Raw genomic sequence first — 19,140 nt, forward strand, 5'->3', positions numbered from 1 at the left:
GAAGTTGTCTGTAGTTATTTGATTATTGGATTCTAACCCCTTCACAGTCTCTGCCACTAAAGCTTCATTGAAGGAATAGCAGCAAGATGCATGACACGGCGTCATTGATTTCTCGTGTCCTTTACAGTAGCCTGTGGAGCGCGGGGGCTCGCTGTGCTGTTCAAAGGACATAAAAGACCCCTGAAAAAAAGGAAAGGGGTAAGGCTGGTCCTGAGAATAAGACTGAAAGAATGGGGCAGGCAGAAGATTGATGAGCAAGATTAAAGGCAACAAGAGTGATTTTGTGCAGTGACCGATGGGAATTTCATTGTCTTCCTTCAGAGGGGTTTATTCTTCTGATACAGAGTTTTACCGAAGAAACCGAATGTGATCTGTTCCCTCCAGATAGTGGAAAGTTCCAGCGTTCTTCAGACTATGCGGCACTGAGATAATTAAAGAATCACTTCACATACACACATGGACACACGTGCACGTGTGCGCTGCCATTCAGCTTCACTGGGTTTCTTGGAACACTGCAAATACACGTACCCAAGGAAACTTTGAATTAAATCCTGATTAACGCAGGCGATATGCTGGTCATCTGCTAATGTTGTGACTGGGTGTGACTGTTTCTTGGCTGGATGGTTGTGGGGACCTGCTAGAGAGCTTGTGGACACGGGCTGAGATATGGTGCCAAGAGGAGCAGCCCAGCAGATTGAGGTCTGTGTCTGCACTTGCTGCACAGCTGTAACGTAATAAAATTGCCTTCAACATGCAGAATCTATCATAGATAACTTTATCTAAACATTTAATAAAGAGCAATTTCATGAATTGCCTCTTCAGTAGTTGTTCCAAGAAGAGAACAATCAAGCAAATTGTGCATGGTAGAGTTTCATGGCAAGGATCTAAATATATATGGTCTCATATATTGGCTGGTATTTCTTTCTCTGTAATCTCTGTATGTGCTTTACATAGTTTGGGTCTTTTGATTTGTTTGTGTCAGTTGCCTTTTTTTTCATGTTAGTACCGTAACAAGCCATGATATCATTAAAAATAATACATTTGATGAAGCTTTTGATCTCATAACGTTTAAATGGTTTGAAGTGGGGCAAAAATTAGCCTAATTACATTAGGAATAGTGTAGTTACTTGAAATTTAAAAATGCCTTTTCATGATATTGCCTCTAATGGGCTTCATGGTCCTGACAAATAGAGAAAGTAAAACTAATTCCCATTTTCAAATGTGAAAATTGTTATAGAAAATTTTCCTATTTTTTTTTTAGAGCTTTCTTGGTGCAGAATAACTGCATATTATGACTGAACTTTGAGCAATTCCAGTTTGTTTGTATTTGAAGTAAAACCACGGACGCAGATTAAGCAGCTCCCTTGATGCTGGTGTCATCAGTGCCAATATTTGTCACAATACTCCTTTCCAGCAATTTACCTTTCCTTTTGGTGTTTGTTCTTTGTTTTTGATCTCTGCAAGAGCCCTCCTAAAATAACGTGACCATCTGGGAAGTTTGCTAGTTTGTGTTCGGAGGAGGCTTTCCATGTCATCCTGCCTTTTGTTCCTTGTAAAGCATCCAAATTAGTAAAAGGGACTAATTTCCAGTCCCTCCCTTCCGAGGCTGATGTGTCCCTCTCCGTCCTGCACAAAGATGTGTGCACATGCACAGAGTTGTCTCCTAGACCTGGAAAGAAAATAGTTTGCATCTGTAGCGGAACGTATGCTTGAAGCGCATATAATTTTCTGCATTATTCTCCAGGCTGAGTCACTGGGTTTGCTTTATAAAAGTAAATAATTTATAGCACCAAAGGCTGGTAATGGAGATAATGGAAGCTCTGTTGCCGTGCCCCTACTCCAGGTGATTTAACGCGGCTTTTCTGCCTCTCCACTTTCGTAAAGGGCGTGCGATGAAAAACTGAGGAACTCGGAACTGGTTATTATGAAATTCCTGCTTTGTGTTTCCTTTCTTATTTTGTTGTGGTAGAAATGACCTCTGTAGCACATGCGATTGCTCACTGAGCAGAAGTCGGGTGCACCAGAATGTTTGTTGCTTCTGACCATGATTTATTTAAGGGATTTGTTAGATATTTGCTAGGGAGGGAAGGTTTAAGGTGCTGTGCTGCAGCACCTGACTTCGGATCATCAGCAGAAGTGGAGTTGTGGCAAGTCAAGCGTCTTGTTGTGCGTGATCTGTGTGTGTGAGTAGATGTATGTAAATACATACTTGAGTACCCCCCCATGTATGTGCTGTGTGTATACACCTGTGTGCGCTGGCAGCTTCTATTTCTCAGCAGTAAGTAGTGCTTACAGGTGTGACATTTTAGACCATAAAAGATGATTTAATGTGGGAAAGGGAAAATATTGAAAGACTGATGCCAGGATGCTGGATGAATAGCTCGTGACCTGTTACCTCACTGATTTACCTCATGGAAATAACAAACTAAGTTTCTAATGAAATGACTGTGTATTTTATCATGTTATAGAGGGCTTGATTGTTATTTTTATTTCGTTATATTTGCTTAGTACAGCATTGCCTTTGAAGGTCTTGACATAGAACTTCCCCTTCTAGTGGTGCCCATGTCCAGTGCCGCATAATTAAAGTTTCCAGTTTGGGTTCACTCCTGATGCAACGTATAAACTTTTTCCTTCAGCAATAAAACTGGATGTCCAGCTGCCTGCAGGAACTCACTCTTACTTGAAAGCAAACTGGCTTTTTACATGTAAATGTAGTAATTTGCATTTCTGCAGTGTGTAAGCAGTTTTTTTCTGAGTAGCAGTGTGACAGAGCTGTTCGCGTTTTAGGTTTGTGTGTGGTGGGTTTGTCTGTTTGTCTTAATTGAAGTCAGTGCCTGTCGTGAACTCAACCTTCCCTTGAACTCTTTTTGCTGAAGTAAGGAATAAGGTTGTATTTGGGTGTGAAAATATTGTCGGTGAGTCTTAGTCTGATCAGTAACGTATTTAGTGGCCTGTAAAAGGTGGGCAAGGTCTCCGTCTTCATGAATTAATGAACAGCCGAAGGATGAGTAGTCTCCAGCGTGGCAGTAACATCTTCATTTTCTTATTAAAGTCTTACTTTGAGATGAAGGCAGCCTGCTAAAGAGCCTTATGAAATTCCTGAACTCGGGTATTGTACTGCCTGCACCAAGCTTCTGGCCATTTCCCACTGGAATTCCAAATTTCTCAGGGGCAGCCAGAAACCTCTCTGAGAAGTCAGGTGTTTTCATGTCTCTATGCAGATGGACTTCCTCTCTCCATCCTGCTGGCTTTAACGCAGTGTGACGACTCCGACTCTAGCCATGTCGGGTACGCTTTATTAGTGTTGAAAAGCGGCTTGTTTGCCAAGATGATCAGTTTTGAACCAAAGTAAATGACTTTCTTTGCGATTAATAAATTAAATAAATTATGCCTTTTTCCCTGCGCAGTTTGGTGGCGCTCGTAAATACTGTGAGCAGTTAGGTGGTGGTTTCACTTGATTACCTTTCTCATTTCTGTTTTTAATAATCCTTGTAAGAATGGGGATTTCGGTCACTTTCAATAATGTGATAACAAATAGCGATGGCGCACACATGTCAAGCTGCTGACGTACATGCCAGTGTTCTTTCCTGCTTGGGGACTGCCCATGGGTTCAGCTGGAGTGGACACCTCCATGCCATCAAGGAGAGTCCCTTCCATAGAATGGTTTGGATTGGAATGGACCTTTAAGGTCACTCAGTCCAACCCCTGGCAGTGAGCAGGGACATCTTCAAATCAGTCGGGTTGCTCCGAGCCCCATCTAGCCTGACCTTGAATGCTTCCAGGGGTGGAGCAGCCCCCACCTCCCTGGGCAACCTCTGCCAGAGCCTCACCACCCTCATGGAAAACATTTCTTCCTTCTATCTGAATCTCCCCTCCCTTAGTTTAGAACCACTGATCCTTTCTATCATGTGTGGTGCTGGTCTGGATTAATTAAAAATTACCTGGATAAAGTCAACAGAGCTTTTAGAGCCAAATGCCTTCTTCCCTCTCAATTTCCACTGCCTCTCTTCTATTTTGCATCCTGTTACTGTCCTTTGCGGGCAGAGGGTCCCTCTGTGAGGCTGAGTGTGCTTGTGGGGAGCTTTAGTTCTTCAAAGGATTATGCAAATAATAACCGAATTAAAAGAGCTGCTATCAATGTTATCAGATCCTGGCAAAGGCATCCCATGTTAACACTCTGTTTGCAGATGTGCACGGTTCAGAGGGCTTAGACTGAGTACATCATGATTCCTGAGTAGAGGAATCTTTCCTTTATGGGGTATCCTTCCTACCCCCTCAATTCATTTGTGCTTAAACAGGAGCTCTCCATCTGGGAGGGGAAAAAAAAAACCACTTTTTTTTTTTTAATAAGCTGGTGCTGAACCAAATCTTTGCTGTATCATTAAACACTTCAAACTTCCATTGCAATAGGAGTAGTGAAGTGTTTGGGGAATGCCATATATATATATGTATATATAAAACCCAAATGCCAGAAGCACTCAAGGCTCCAAAGAGGATTTTTATTGCTGCCGGTGCCTTCGGTTCAGCCAGGATGCAGGTGTGACCTGCCCAGGTACAACCTGGCACATTAAATCAGGGTGCACTGTGACTGAGTAGGGAGAAAGAACCTTCAGCGAGATGCGTGGTGCAGTTCTCTGCTGGTACTATCTCCGAGAGATCCATTTTTAGTGATCAAGACAGTACAAGAACAGCTTTGCTGTGGTTGTATCTGAATTACATTTATATAGACAAGAATAACTCCCAAATCTTGATTGATTTATTTAAAGTATTTTTAGCCTCAACAGAGGTCTCCAAAATATCTTTGAGGCAGTGTGATGGACCAGCCCAGTGCCTGTGCAGGGACAGGTCCTGCCACTGCGTGGAGGACGAAGAGGGAGGAGGATGCTTGACCAAGGCTTCCTCAAGCCCTGATCCTTTGCGCTGCTCCAGTCTACAGCAGACACTGTACCTGCAGGTGGCCTTTGCAGGGAGGTCGTGAAATTTGCATTCTTGAGGATATTTTGCAGACACTCTGGAACAATTACTAAAGTAAATAAAAAATATTCAGATACTTCTTCCAGGGACTATACTTTGTGCACTGCTCAGAGATGCTTTGACCTTCTACTTTATTACAAGTCAGGAAAAGTCAATATTTCTTAGCTTGCCAAGTTGGAAGAATTTTAATGAGTTATTGAGTCAAATAGTTAATCCTGCAATAACAGATTCCCCCCCCACCCCTTTCAGATTTACAGTGATAAAAACAAAAGGCTTAACAGGGACAAAATAAAATGTGGGGTTTGTAGAAACTTTTGCTTGTCTTTGTGCTTTAACCCCAGGTCACTAGTAGATGGCATGTGGCTGGGGTATTTCATATTGGTATAAAATGCTGGGCAGGAGGGACTATGTTGATGTTAGCAAAGAATTTGGCGTGATAAAAAGGGATTGATAGATGGAAGTAGGTAGTGCTGATGCTTCTCACATCTGCGTTATGTGATGGAGGGGTATTTGGATGAGCTCTGGTCTGCTCACCTAGGAACTGTTCTGCTGCTTGAAAAGTCTTGGAAAGGCAGAGCCTCGGGTGTATTTTGGAGGCTGTTGTGGGGCTGTGGTCAGTGCAGGATTGGTCCTGTTGGATGCTGGAGCACATCTGGAGCCACGCTTCTACTTGAGCTTCCTCTCAAATATAGCGCACACCAGAACCTCACATAGAGCCAACCCTACACGTGATAAATGTAGACCACAGGGATTTGGTTCAGAACTGCCGTGCTGGTCCAGACTGAACCCTTAGTGTGGGCAGAGCCAGAGGCTGCTGCTGTTGGAAGGCAGCACGAGCTTGGCAGCAGGCTGTGCACTAAGAAATGTTTATTCCTGCTTTAATTATGCCTTTTGTGGCACCCCCTTGTAATTCTCGACTTCGTGTACTCCAATTAGCATAGAATAATCTAATTTCCTGAAAGTCTCTTCATTGACTATAATGCTAATTATTGCTCTGAGTAGTGGCTTGTTTGGAAGTACCCTGTCCTGCGTGAATTATAATAATGCTATGTTGTAAGCCTTTAAGCGAGGAAACTTGAGAAGCAGAAAATGTTGTAGCACAAGGGCAACTTCCTTAACCTTTTAGTAATGTCAAACAGCAGACAACACAGTAATGTTCAGAGTATTAATGAAATCTTAAAAGTAATAGGAAGTTATTTCTCATTATATATCATTATTTGGAGTGTAAGGATAGGTACTGACAGTTGCTTTTATAGTGAGAAGCATCTCACTTGAGTGAGTCTTTCTTGGGGGTTACGCCTTCAAAAGCTCTCAGCGATTGTGTGGCTGAGCTTTCATTGGAACCCGTGTGGATTTTAGCTTGGGCAGGTTCTGCCTCTTGTTCACAGGATGGCAGTTAGTCTGAGTGTGGACACTGATACAGAACTGAGGAGCCATCATTTAGAGCACTTTTCTGCCCCAAAGGAAGCTCCTCATGGGTTTTGTGGTAGGAGGAGCGTAGGTTTTCAGAATTTCTTTCTGAATGTAACTCTTGGCCAAACTTTGGGCGCTGAAGTATTCTCGGGATTTAATTCTAGAGTATGATTTCATAAAGGGCTAAAAGAACAAATGGTCTCATGTCCGTCACTTTACTGTAAAGCCCTTTCAGCCCACGTTTGATGTGATGGGTGAGAGCTGTAGGTCTGGGAGTACTGATGTGAAGATGCTCTCCAAGCTGCAGTTGTGCTGCTATTCCAAGGGAATAAATATATAATGATATAATAATAATTTTCCCCTTGGAATCTTTGTAGCTTCAGCTCCTGTAGTTGTTGTGCTGCTACGTCAGACAGTTATGGTCTGTTAAGCAAATATTGCTCACACTACTGTTTTTCTGTTCTTCCCAGTGCTTTACGGGGAGGATGGGCTGCATGCATCGTGTGAGAAGAAGTACTGCGGCCGAGGGAGCAAGTGTGTCGTGAACAAGGACACCAACCAGCCTGAATGCAGATGCATAGAAGATTGCAAGTCCAGCTACATGCCCGTGTGTGGATCTGATGGCAAGTTTTATGAAAATCACTGTCAGCTGCATCGAGCCTCCTGTCTGCAGAGGAAGAAAATCTACATTATCCACAGCAAGGACTGTTTCTTCAAAGGTAGGGCATCATTAAAAATAAATACTTCTCTAGAACTTTCATCACTCATCTCGCCATAATCATAATAAATGGCCAAATGGTGTGTTTTATTTTGAAGAGATAAATTTTTCAAAGATGATTTATTCTAGGTGATAGTAGAACGTAACACAATGTTTTATGCAGCTATTAGGTCCCTGAGTGTCATCGCCACCCAAAATGTAATCAAACTGGGAACTGGTAAATAATTAATGTCACTGTGTGCATCACACGCACTGTAGTTGTGCCACTCAGTACGCCCAACTTCCAGTGTAATAACTCCTGACAATCAAATCCATTTGCTAAGGCTTTGAACAAGACAAAGACATAAAAGAATGTGGAATTACAGAAAGTTTTGTTGCAAAAATGAGAAACAAAAGCTTACTTCAGCAAATGACATGGGCCAGGGGAAGGAGGTGCTTAGATGAGAGATGGGGAGTGGGAAATGGACTGCTAGAACAGAGATTTAAATAACTTTCAAGACAGTTCTGGTTACCAGTAGGATACACACTGTATCTGTAGCTGGTTTACTGCTCCAATAGCAAATTTCTTTATCATCGTTGTACCAAATCACCAAAACTGTGGACTCCTTTTTTTTTTTTCCTCCTGTTACTATTTTCTATGCTGTGTACCATCCTCTCACAAATCAAATGAGGCTACGGCAGCAGGAGCGTGTGATAAAATGCCAGGGAGTGGAAGAAGTCGTAAATTATTTTACGTCTAATGAGATGTCTTTTAAAGGTCTCTCTAGAGTATATCTTGAAAACTCACTGTCAAATATGACTCCATATACCTACAGGAAGGTTTGATCAAGTTCTTGCTAATACGTCCAGTGACATTTACATGATCAAATATGAAAATAATTCCTTTATCTCCACCTCGCTGGGCACTTGAGCCCCGGAGGAGCTCGGCTGTATACAGAGCTGTCCGTGACAAGTTTTCCTTTACTAATACATGCAAATGCATGATGCTAGAATTGCCTAAGAAACAGGACGTCATATGATAAGTCTTATTATATTCTCACAATACCCTTTGGAAACAGAAAAGCATTACTTTTGCCTTGGAGGAGGCCCTGAGACCAACCATCCCAAAATTTCCAGAGCTATTTGAGCACCCCTTCTCTCAGCATTGTGAAGTCTCATTTATTTGGGGGATCTGGCTGTGGGTGGGGCAGAGGAGCTTGCCGGAGGAGCTCTGAACACCAGCTGAGCTGCGATAGCTTGTCATGGGCATGCTCTGCATTTAGCAAAGCAGGTACTTAGGCTTAGGATTGGTAGACCTTGTAGTTAATTGTGCAAAGGGGTCATCTAAGGGCATATTTGGGGGGACAGCATGTGAGCAGGTCAAGGTAAAGAGGCATTTTTGCTTGTCACATCTGGAAAGGATCCTCTTGCCTAGTTCCTAGTGCTAGTTTTTCTACCTCAGGGTATTGAGTCAGATCAGGGCACGGATCTGGCTGGAAACTGCCTCCCTCCCTGAACGACGTGCAGATGGGACTGCAGCACGAGAAACCTCCCAAAGAAAGGGGGAAATACAGATCTCTATTTCAGAGGTGCTCAGCAGCCCTCTGACCCTACTTGATGCAGCGGATTTTCTTCCCGTCTCCCCAAAAGATGACTTCAGATAGTTTTTATTCCTCTACCTTTTTACAATGAACCTTCTGGCCTGGGTTTTTATTCATTCCTTATCACATATAGTGTTAAAGAAAATGAGTTCTCATTGCAGTAATCAGTGCCTCTGCAATGGCTGTATTATACCTAATGATACAATGTCACGCTTGAATACTTTCCTGAACACACCATGAAATGATGTCAGAAAGTGGTAGTTTCATGTCCCAGTTTAAAGTAACCCTTAAACTCTTGCCATGGAGCAGTGCTTAAGTCTGCTTTTCAGCAGAATAACAGCTTTATGGAAGGGAAGACACAAACTCACTTCTCTTCCCACGTGAATAAATAAGTGCTTCACACCACTGTCTGCTGAGATAAAATGTAGAAAAGTTTACCTTAAATGGGGCAATAATCCCACCAAGTGGGACTCCATAGGAATATTTGGCTTCAGTCCTCGTTTCTGCTATGCTGTTCCTTGGTAGCCTTCTGTGTCTCATTCTACTTTGGTCTTCTGTTTGTAAATCAATCACAGAATGATAGAATGCCCAGAGTTGGAAGGGATCCACAAGGGTCATCAAGTCCAACTCCTGTCTCTGCACAGGACACCCCAACATTAACACCATCTGCCTGTCCAAATGCTGCTGGAATATTGTCAGGCTTGGGGCTGACTGCTTCCTTGGGAGCTGCTCCAGGGCTCCACCACCCTCTGGGTGAGGAACCTTTTCCTAATGTCCAATCTAACCCACTCCTGGCATCTTCCTGCCGTTCCCTTGGGTCTAGAGAGAAGAGACCAGCGTGTGCTCTTCCTCCTCCCCTTGTGAGGAAACTGTGAACATGAGGTCTCCCCCGAGTCTCTGCTTCTCCAGGCTGAACAGACCAAGTGACTTTAGCTGCTCAAGAATGATGGAGTTTTCTTTTAAATAGAAATGTGTAGTAAGCAATTAAGCTACAGGTTTATAAGCAACGTTATAAATGTAACATAAAGTGCAGGACTTAATGACTGGAGAAAAATCTTAAAAGCTCTTGGTGTTCAGCTGGATATCGGGTGCGCGGCTGTCAGTGCTTGTGTGCTTTCTATTTGTTTTCTGTCAAGTAGATAGTTTAATTATTTGAGTACAATTAGGCTGATGAGTTGGCTGCTTCATGGTTGGTTTTTTTTTTGTCGGAATTGCCTTTTTCAGTTAAGAGTTGAGCCTCCACATAGCACTGAGGGGCACTGCAGATCACACCTGTGTGCTCTGCCGGTTTACCCAGTACTCAGTGCAAACTGGACGGCCTCAAGGTGTGACGGAGATCAAGTAGTCCAATTCCACATCAGTGACCGAGCTGGGTCTATCCACAGTAAACTGATAACAAAGCAAACAGCAACAATCTCGTTTTCTTTTGTGTATTTTGGGAAAGGATTTTTTTAGGTCTTTTGACATATTCATCACATGCGATGTGCTTTGTAAACACTGGTGTACAGCAAATATTCATGCATGACAAGCAGCGCTACTTGATTTGTGCAGCCTCAGTAGCATTTCATTCTCTGCTAGCATTAGCAGTAGGAAGAGCAGAGGAGAACTTGGCTCTGGGCAGATGACCAGTTTCTCCTTAGCCCAGCCTAGAATGAAATGGTGCCCTGAAACCTCGAGACTTGAAGTTAAGAGTCTTGCATGTTCAAACATCCAGATTTCCCCGTAGCATTGTTTGAAATTAATACCTGTGTCTGAGAAAAGTCACACAGACCTGCAGGTGAGGGTGGTCCACGTGGAGACATCGGCTCTCCGGTACTGGCAAACATGGGTAGATTGCATCAATGTTGTGCTTGTGGGAGATTCCACAGAGGATGGCAGTCCTTGGGGTGCACACTTTGGGCTGAGCTGGCCACCGTGCCCAAGGCTTGGTCTGGCTGAACTGGTGAATGAACACGATGTCCAAGGTGGGAGCACGTGGAGATGGGGGTGAAGCAATGAGGTCCCACCTGGATAGATCTCCCCAGGCTTCATCCTGCACCTTCTGGTGGGGCACAGTTCCCCGGCGCTGCCATGCGCAGAAATATAAATGCCGTCTCTTTTTCTTAGTTGACAAAGCCAAGTGATAAATGGTTAGAAAACTTCACTAAGGAGTTTGGAGTTCAAAGGGAAATACTGTAAAGCACAAGTCTTACATGTAGAGATCTCAGGAGAAATGTCACTGCTACTCATAGCTGTTCAAATTCTCCTTGATCCAGTTGTCTTCATTTGATTTGGAACATAAATTGGTTTTCCCATAGGAGAATGTACTATTTAAGACTTCCTTACTATGTGGCGAGTGGGTTTGGTTTTATGTATTTTCACTCTTATGAGTTTCTATCATCTTTTGATTGGATTGTTGGTGATTTTGACTGGGTAACAGAATATGTGAGGAGAAAATGCCTTTGTGGTTTGCCAAAGAGGAGAAAAAAGAAGTTTTTCCTCCCCAAAAGCACTCACCATATCCATGAAAGCTGGAAAGAGATTTGCTCTCGTAATGACAATTGTCCCACAGATGTCTAAAATAAGCAGTTGGCCTCGAAATTTTCCTGTTCAAATAAATGCCTTGGATAATTAATCTATATCATTTTAGTGCAGTGATTTGGGCTATGCTTTGCTTTCCCATAGAAATACTCCCGTTTTTAACACTTCTATTAATTTTTGTCCTTTTGCCTTTTTACACCCACTCCATCCCATCACTCATTTTTCTCACACTTTTTGGCCAGCAAAAGCTGCACCCGCATCACTCCATGGTTTTTCTTCCCTTTCCTCTTTCCTTTCCCCAGGAACATCAGAGCAATGCATTTCTCTAGAAGTGTGCATACATTAGAGGAATTCTTCCTGTTTAAAGCTATACTTTTCCATTTTCAGGGTTTAGGGGTGATTTTTTTTTTCCCCTTCTTTCTTTCCTTCCTCACTCTTTTCTGCAAGATCAGCAGTCCTAGAGCTCCCCTGCATCAGCCGAGCCCCTCCTAAAGGAAGGCAGCTGCACTGCTTGCCCAAGCTCATTCCTTATTTTCTCCAGTCCTGACACCCTTCCTTTATGCAGGTATATTGGCTTTTTTATCAAGAGCTCAGCTTTTCTCGCTGGGCTGTGTGGCGGCTTTGTGCTGCAGCTGGTCAGATTTATTTTGTGCTCTGGAATGAATTCAAACCAACTTACTTGACCAAATTCTTGAACTTTCCATTATGTAAATGCACTGTACCTGCACCAATTACTTTATCCTTATTTTTTTGATTCAGTCCAGCTTCTACTAAAGCTCTAATTTTATGAGCTCTGACAGAATTTTATGTGGAGGGATGAAGTGCTATAAAGGCATATTTGTGTCTGGCATTCCAGTCCTGTTCTCCTCCTTCATCCAGTGTCTCCTGAAATGTCAGGAGCAATTTTTTCAGTAATCTGGTCTCATTGGTTAAAATTTTTTTTTTCTTTCTTTTAAGCAAATGCATGAGAGTAATTTTGACCCTCGCACAAGGTCAATTTTTGCCCCATAATAATATTTCTGTGCAGAATTTGGAAAGAAATCCCCATGTAAAACCACCTTTCTCCTCTGTTACACACGATGACACTGCTGGCTTTGAGACTTTAGCTGTTGTTCAGAACATCGTCACTGGAACCAGCTGCCCAGGGAGGTGGTTGAGTCTCTATCCCTGGACAGATTTAAAAGATGGGTAAATGAGGTGCTCAAGAGATGTGGTTTAGCAGTGGACGGGTACAGTTGGGCTCAATAGTCTCAGAGGTCTTTTGCAACCGAACAATGCTATGAACATTTCATGCAATGAGTTTGTCTTCCAAAATGCACGTGCCTGTGTGCTGGGTTGTGCGTGCACAGACGCACATGTGTGCAATTGTGTATGAAAGAGTGAGAACAACTTGTTATCTCATTACATTTATGCACATATAGTGTAGAGGACAGAGCCCGGCTCTGCATGAGCATATGTGCTGGGAGAAGAAGAAGGGGAAAAGGTGAAATGAGAGGTTTTCCCTTGGAAATGGTCGAGTGGAGGTGCCACTTCCATCTCTGAGGGCTTTCAAGCCCTGGCTGTGAACAGCCCTGAGTGACCTGGTCTGACCTTGCACCAAATGTTTAAATGCTGAGGCTTCTTCCAACCCATATCAATCCCATAATCTTACAATTTCATGCCCTAAATGGAATCTTTCATTTTCAACTTCTCATCTGTCTTTCCTTGAGTTGTCAGAAAGTTTCTTTCTAATTGCGGAAAATGATAATCTTCTGCATGTTGACAGAAAATTTTCTATGCTTGAACGTAAATAAATTACAAACTTGGGAAAAAACCTCAAGCATTGTAATAACTGGAGCGATGTATCGCTGCAGTCATCTCGAGTAGATATGAATTCAGCCTCAGGTGGCGGTGGTTTATTTCCTCTGTACTTTGTTGTCCACGTGTTAGTTCGGTGCTTTGTTCCTTCCAGAAGTAATTTGTTCTAAAGAATAGCGTTTCAAAACATCTCTAAGAAGGTGTTGAATGTTTTGCTCATTTTGTGGTTACAAAACAGGCAAATCCACTCCGTTGGCTGCTTTGCAGGCTGCAAAGAAATCTGCTCCATTTAACACTCTATTTTTCCGGCTGGGAAAATTCTGAGTGTGAACTAATGGCAGATTTCCCAGCTGGCAATTAATATTTGCCGATTTAACATTGCAGCACTGCTGACAGGCTGCTTCGGTGGTAGTGAGAGAGATTTAGAGCTGTCAGGAGGCACGCAATTAATCCCTCTGAGGAGGATGCTGGGGTCTTCGACACGTAGGTCTGGCCTATAATGAGCTTTTCAGTGTCCAATGTAAATATATTAGGAGTTTCAATGTTAAGAGAGAGAGAGATAAATGCTATATATAATGAAAGTATGTGTTTGCTCTCAATACAGCTGATACAGTTCTCACTGTGCTGAATACTTCAGATGCTGAAGCGCATCCAGAGAAGGGCAATAAAGCTGGTGAAGGGTCTGCAGAACAAGTCTTATGAGAGGCAGCTGAGGGACCTGGGGTTGTTCAGCCTGGAGAAAAGGAGGCTGAGGGGAGACCTCATCACTGTCTACAACTGCCTGAAAGGAGTCTGGAGCGAGGTGGGTGCTGGGCTCTTCTCCCAAGTGATGGGTGATGGGATGAGAGGAAACGGCTTCAAGTTGCACCAGGGGAAGTTCAGATTAGACATTGGGAAACATTTCTTCACCAAAAGGATTCTCGTGCACTAGAATGGGTGCCTGGGGGGGTAGTGGAGCCCCCATCCCTGGAGGCGTTTGAAAGACAGGCGGATTAAGTGCTCAGGGATGTGGTTTAGTAGTGGACAGGTACAGCTGGACTCAATGATTGCAAAGGTCTTTTCCAATTGAGTGATTCTATGACTGAATATCAGAGGGATTCCTTACTATTCCCATGCTGCTTTTTCGGCTCCCTCCACTGAGTCTTTTGGAGAGGGAGCAATTTTACCTGGCTTTTTGAACTGAATCCTCTTAAATGTGACTGACAGTTTAACTCCTTATAAGCAGATGGCATCAGCCTGTGGGGTAAATTATGGAAATTCCATTGCTTTTTGTGAGGATGTAAACATGAAACAGCCTACTTCTAGCTTTGGTAATAGGTATTTTATGAGAGTGTGTCTAAGACCTCTAAGAGTATTTCTACTTGTATGCATTGCTGAAATTCATGGAAGGGAAATCTTGCCCTCGTAAGAGTCTGTGGTGGAACTCTCCCTCATACAGTTGGGCTTTCACTGAAATTAAATGCCAATAGTAAAAGTATGTGGGAAGTTTACACATAAGAAAAAGAATCAAAATTAGCAAAGGGACTAAAGGAATTCCACGAAGTCCCTAAAGAAGAAACGCATATAAGAACTGAAAAAAATGAGGAAAAGAGAAAAAAACTTAAAACTGCTTTGAAGCCTAATGCATATGAGGAATAGGAAGCCTTTGCTGAGGACCTCATGGCCATAGTGGCAGCCTGACAGGCTCAAAGGAAAATGAGACTGGAGCATTGCGACAGACAATAAATTTGAAATAGTCAGAAGCTGAGTTATGTCCACTCTGAGTCCTCACAGCGGTGCCGTTGGCTGTATCTGCTCTGCCAAACCCAAATCCGTTTCCCTGATGCTGGGACTCTACGCGCACTGGTGACAGATTTTGGATTCAGTTGGTAAAGCTGAAATGAGGGAAAACATAGCAGGGATGAAGCTAGTGGGAAAAGGGGTGTTATCCAAAGTGATCCCTATCCAGCATTCCCAGTGTTTTTATAGCTGTACTTTGAGGCAGCGGCTGTTTGTGGAGTGCAGGAGTGACTGTAATGTGCCCTTTTGTTTTTAATATGAAACTGTGGCAAGCTTATTTTTTACAGCGGTCATGACTGGAGCCCGTGTGAACAGTTTATTTGATGGCTGTTGTCTCTTTCATCTTATTTAAGGACCAGTCTATTAATCTTCTCCAGTTGCCAGTCTTGACATGTGTGGCTGTAGGATCTCCTGTAAAACCGAACAGCTTCATGTATCAACTGTTGAACAAAGGAATTGAAGGGTATTTCAGCAGCATTAGCATCTTATAAAAAGGAAAAAAAGTCAGGATTCTTCTTTCTGGTTTCTTCCCTCCTTGTAATTTAGGCTTTTCTGGTTGAACTGCAGCCACTGCAGCGCACAGTTAAGCAAATACGCTGGAGGACCACACCAGCATCAAGCGCTCTTTGGGAATCCTGGCTCTGCACGAACATAAAGGAGAGTCTGAGATGTGATTTAAAAAGGGGTTTAATATTTATGCATTGAAAGTAGAAAACCTCAGCCTAGAACTCCACGGCATGGAAGAAGACAATAGTAGCATGAGGCAGTGTCAGTTTAAAGCACCCAGGGTTGCACCTTGATAGTGCTGAGGGCACAGAAAAAGAGATGCAGCTCGTTGTTCTTTAGGGTGGCACCTGCTCCGCTGGCTCAAAGCCTGACACTGGTAAACCTTCACTGCAGTGATTTGGGGAAAGCTGAGTGGTGCTAATGAAGCTTCTTTTGGTGCATTGCCTTAGCAGTTGTGATGGAGAATGAAAGCAGAGGAGAAGGATGGAGAATCAAAGTAAAGGATGTGGGAAGAGGCACAGAGATGTGGTTTGCATTTACCAGCTGGAGTTCTTATGCAAACTTTAGTACTGCTGCCTACAACACTCAAGATGTCAGGCGATGCTTGTAATCCATTTTTACTGATTTTTTTTGTGCTATTTGCGTCTGAGACATAGTTGTCGTGAGTTGATGTCGGGCTGGACTCAGTGTCCATCTCACTTTTCTTTGCAAATCAGGTTAATATTTATTGTACGTGAAACTGGAAACTTAAACCGTATTTAAATATTGAAGAGCCTTGTAGAGGAAGCAGTAAAGAAAGCTTATTTTATTTTGTTGAATTTAATATTGACTCTCACAGTTCTGTCAGCAATTTTCCAAACCACTCCAGGTGGTGAATAAATTGGAGAAGTGCCAGCGAAGTGGGGCGTGACTTCACACAGTCACAATTAAAAAGTGACATTTACAGCCTCTGCATTGCTGCTTCTCTCATAGTCCTGCAAAGAGCTTGGGTGCTCAAAAGTTTGCCTGTTTTTTTTTTCACCCCAAGTGTTGTTTAGTCTAATAAAAGATATTGCCTTTCCCTTAAGCCCTGTGTGTGGTTTAGTTCTTGGACCATTAGGGCTGCACCGATGGTACTGTAACCAGAAGGGAGCTACAAGAAAGCTGGGGAGGGACTTTTTCCAAGGCGAGGAGTGATAGGATGAGGGGGAATGGCTTTAAATTGGAAGGGGGAAGATTTAGATTAGACATTAGGAGGAAATTCTTTATGATGAGTGCCCGGATTGCTCAGGGAAGCTGTGGCTGCCCCATCCCTGGAGGGGTTCCAGGCCAGGTTGGATGGGGCTCGGAACCCCTGATCCAGTGGGAGGTGTCCCTGCCCATGGCAGGGGTGGGACTGGATGGGCTTCAAAGTTCCTTCCAAGCCAAAGCATTCTACAATTCTGTGATTTATTTTCAACTCTTCTGTTGCTTCTGCGGTAATTTGGAGGATTTCTCGTGTGAAAATGTTATGGAAATACTATTGTGTTCAGCTATAAATTTCAGAATGTGATTTCCAGAGGGGTGCTCGTGTGGAGGACTGTCCCGCAGACGGTGTAATGCAAGGCATGTGTTTGCATAGCAAAAAAACTGAGCTAACTAACCTATTGGCAAAGCTCAAAACAACCGAGCCCCCCCTCCCCCAAACCAAACACACACACAAAAAAATCAAACAAAAACCCTCCACAGCAAATCCTGAGAGAGAGGAAGAGATTACTTTAAAAAGAAAAGCATTAGAGATTAACATGATTAGATCATAGTAAAGGATGCTGGAAGCTAAATGGAGGAAAACAAACATATAGAATAAATTTTAGGGCTAGGGGAGACTTGGGCAAGGAGAATTAGAACTGCTTTAAAGATAAAAAGGACTGACACTTGAGAATAGTTGATTAAAAGCTATTCAGCGCAAATGCTAATTTTTCTGGGTGCTCAGTATCAAAGTCCATGGAGCAAATTGAATTTGTGAGTGCTGGGGAATACCAACAGGCTGGATGCGGCACATTCAATTAAGTGACTGCAAGGAAAAGAGCTGGTGCAGCTTCCAGCAGCCTTTGCTCCCTTCCTGCCTCTCTTCTCTCAGATTTAACAGACACTTTTTGCTAATACATTTGAGAGGACTGAATCCTACAGGAGGTGTCATAAAGTCAGAGGAATACTGTTTAAACTAAGCCCTCCGCAAGAGCTTTGTGGCACGAGGTACTGATAAAGCCCTTTGTAATTCCCTGTGCACAAAGTGCTGGCGGTGAGGTTATCTGCCTTCCCTCGCCCGTGTGAAATGCGGCTGTTTCCACTAACATCGAAACTTGACATAGTCAACTAATGACTGATCTGCAAATCTGGTCTGTCTGCTAGTGATTCCAAGGCTCTTTGAGTAGAAACTTTGAGCTTTTTGTACAGAGAGGATTTTTCAATCCTAAACTGCATCCTTAATTAGAAATGCAACTGCTGCGATGTTTGTGCAGGGGTGATGCTGCGGTGGTGGAGGGATTGTGCCTCATCCCTTTGCCCAGCGCTGATTTGGGAGGTCACTGTGTGGCATCCGACTGTGGCTCATTGAGTTGCAGGTACCGATCGCCCGGCTACTCCACATGAATTAACACCGACACTTGCTGGCACCTTCCCGTGGGGTCTGTTCCGCTGCTGGAGTCTACATGTAAATCCCATTACCTCTAATTGAGTGGGGATCAATCACAAATTAAGGAGTAAGAGGAAGGTTTCCAGGTGAGATTTAAATAGGAGGCTTTTACTGATAATATTTTGTATTTTCCATCAAAGTGACCTGGAATACTTTACAAAGATTAATGAATTAGACCTTGCAACACCCCTACATGCCAGGAAAACAGTAATCTACCCATTATAGAGGAGGACTTGGAAGTCTAGGAGAGAGCCAGTGACTTTCTCAAGGTCGTAGAAATTGCTCTCAGAGCTCTTGTTACATCAACCCAATTCTGGGCTCCCTGTCCCTGGAAAATCCCTTGGCGTGGGCTGTTTTTCCTGTAGATATTGCAGGGGTGAAGAAGGGGCGCAGATTGGCTGAGGCTACTGAACCCAGAATCCCTGTGCCCACGCTGGGATGCAACAGGTAGCGATCAGTAGAGATGCGATCGTGGTGCAGAATGCCTGCAAGCGTGGAGTTGTGCTGTCATTGGCACAGAGGGGTTTGAAGCCTGTCTGGCTGCTGTACTTGCATAGAGTCGCTATATGTTTGGGTTCAGGGCTCCGGAAAGGAAAGATTACAGGCTTTTAAATACAATTGCATCCTCCTCATCTCATAACGAACAAAACCATCCCCACGGTGTTGGATGCATGTGGTGGAGAAAACCACAGCTCGTTCCTCTCCTGCTCCTTCAGTTAAAAATTCAGGGGAGGAAAGACCCCCCCATGGTGAGAAATTTGCTCACTTACAATTATATCTAAACGTAGCCTTTGTAGTAAAATGCCTATTGGTGTGGCAAGTCCAAAGAAAGGCATTTGTTTTCCTTTTGAGTGAGGGTTGTTTTCACTGAAAAGAGCCCAATGGGCTTAGCAAAGGGTCACCTCTAAGAGGTTGGCATGTAAAATGTATGGGATTTGTGTCTTCCTGCGATGACTGCCATCTCCTGTCAAGGTCTGTAGGAGTTCTGTTCCATCCTAGCTTGGCAATCTGGTTGAGAGTAGCAGCATCATCCTGGTTTAAGGCAGCAGCTCACAGAGGAGGATATGTGATGGGTTTTGGAGGAGGCATCTATGCGCTGGTGCTGCAGTGGGGTTAGGGTACGTGCAGGACCACGCAGGTCAATTCTGGGGGCCCTTCTCCAATGCCAGGTGACCTCACCAGAGGTTTTCTACGATGCC

At 43.5% G+C, this 19,140-nt stretch overlaps 1 protein-coding gene across 4 annotated transcripts in view; it reads left to right on the plus strand.

Moving 5' to 3' along the window:
• The window catches only part of FSTL4 (follistatin like 4), a 226,343-nt gene that overhangs the window by 63,942 nt on the left and 143,261 nt on the right, over nucleotides 1-19,140 (plus strand). For all 4 annotated transcript variants that reach the window (XM_054079740.1, XM_054079742.1, XM_054079739.1 and 1 more), the window contains exon 4: nucleotides 6,858-7,106. In XM_054079740.1, the coding sequence (XP_053935715.1) occupies nucleotides 6,858-7,106 (249 nt within the window). The remainder of the gene's footprint in view (nucleotides 1-6,857; nucleotides 7,107-19,140) is intronic.

This window comes from Cuculus canorus, chromosome 14 (genome assembly GCF_017976375.1).
Source record: "Cuculus canorus isolate bCucCan1 chromosome 14, bCucCan1.pri, whole genome shotgun sequence".
Classification (NCBI taxonomy): domain Eukaryota; kingdom Metazoa; phylum Chordata; class Aves; order Cuculiformes; family Cuculidae; genus Cuculus; species Cuculus canorus.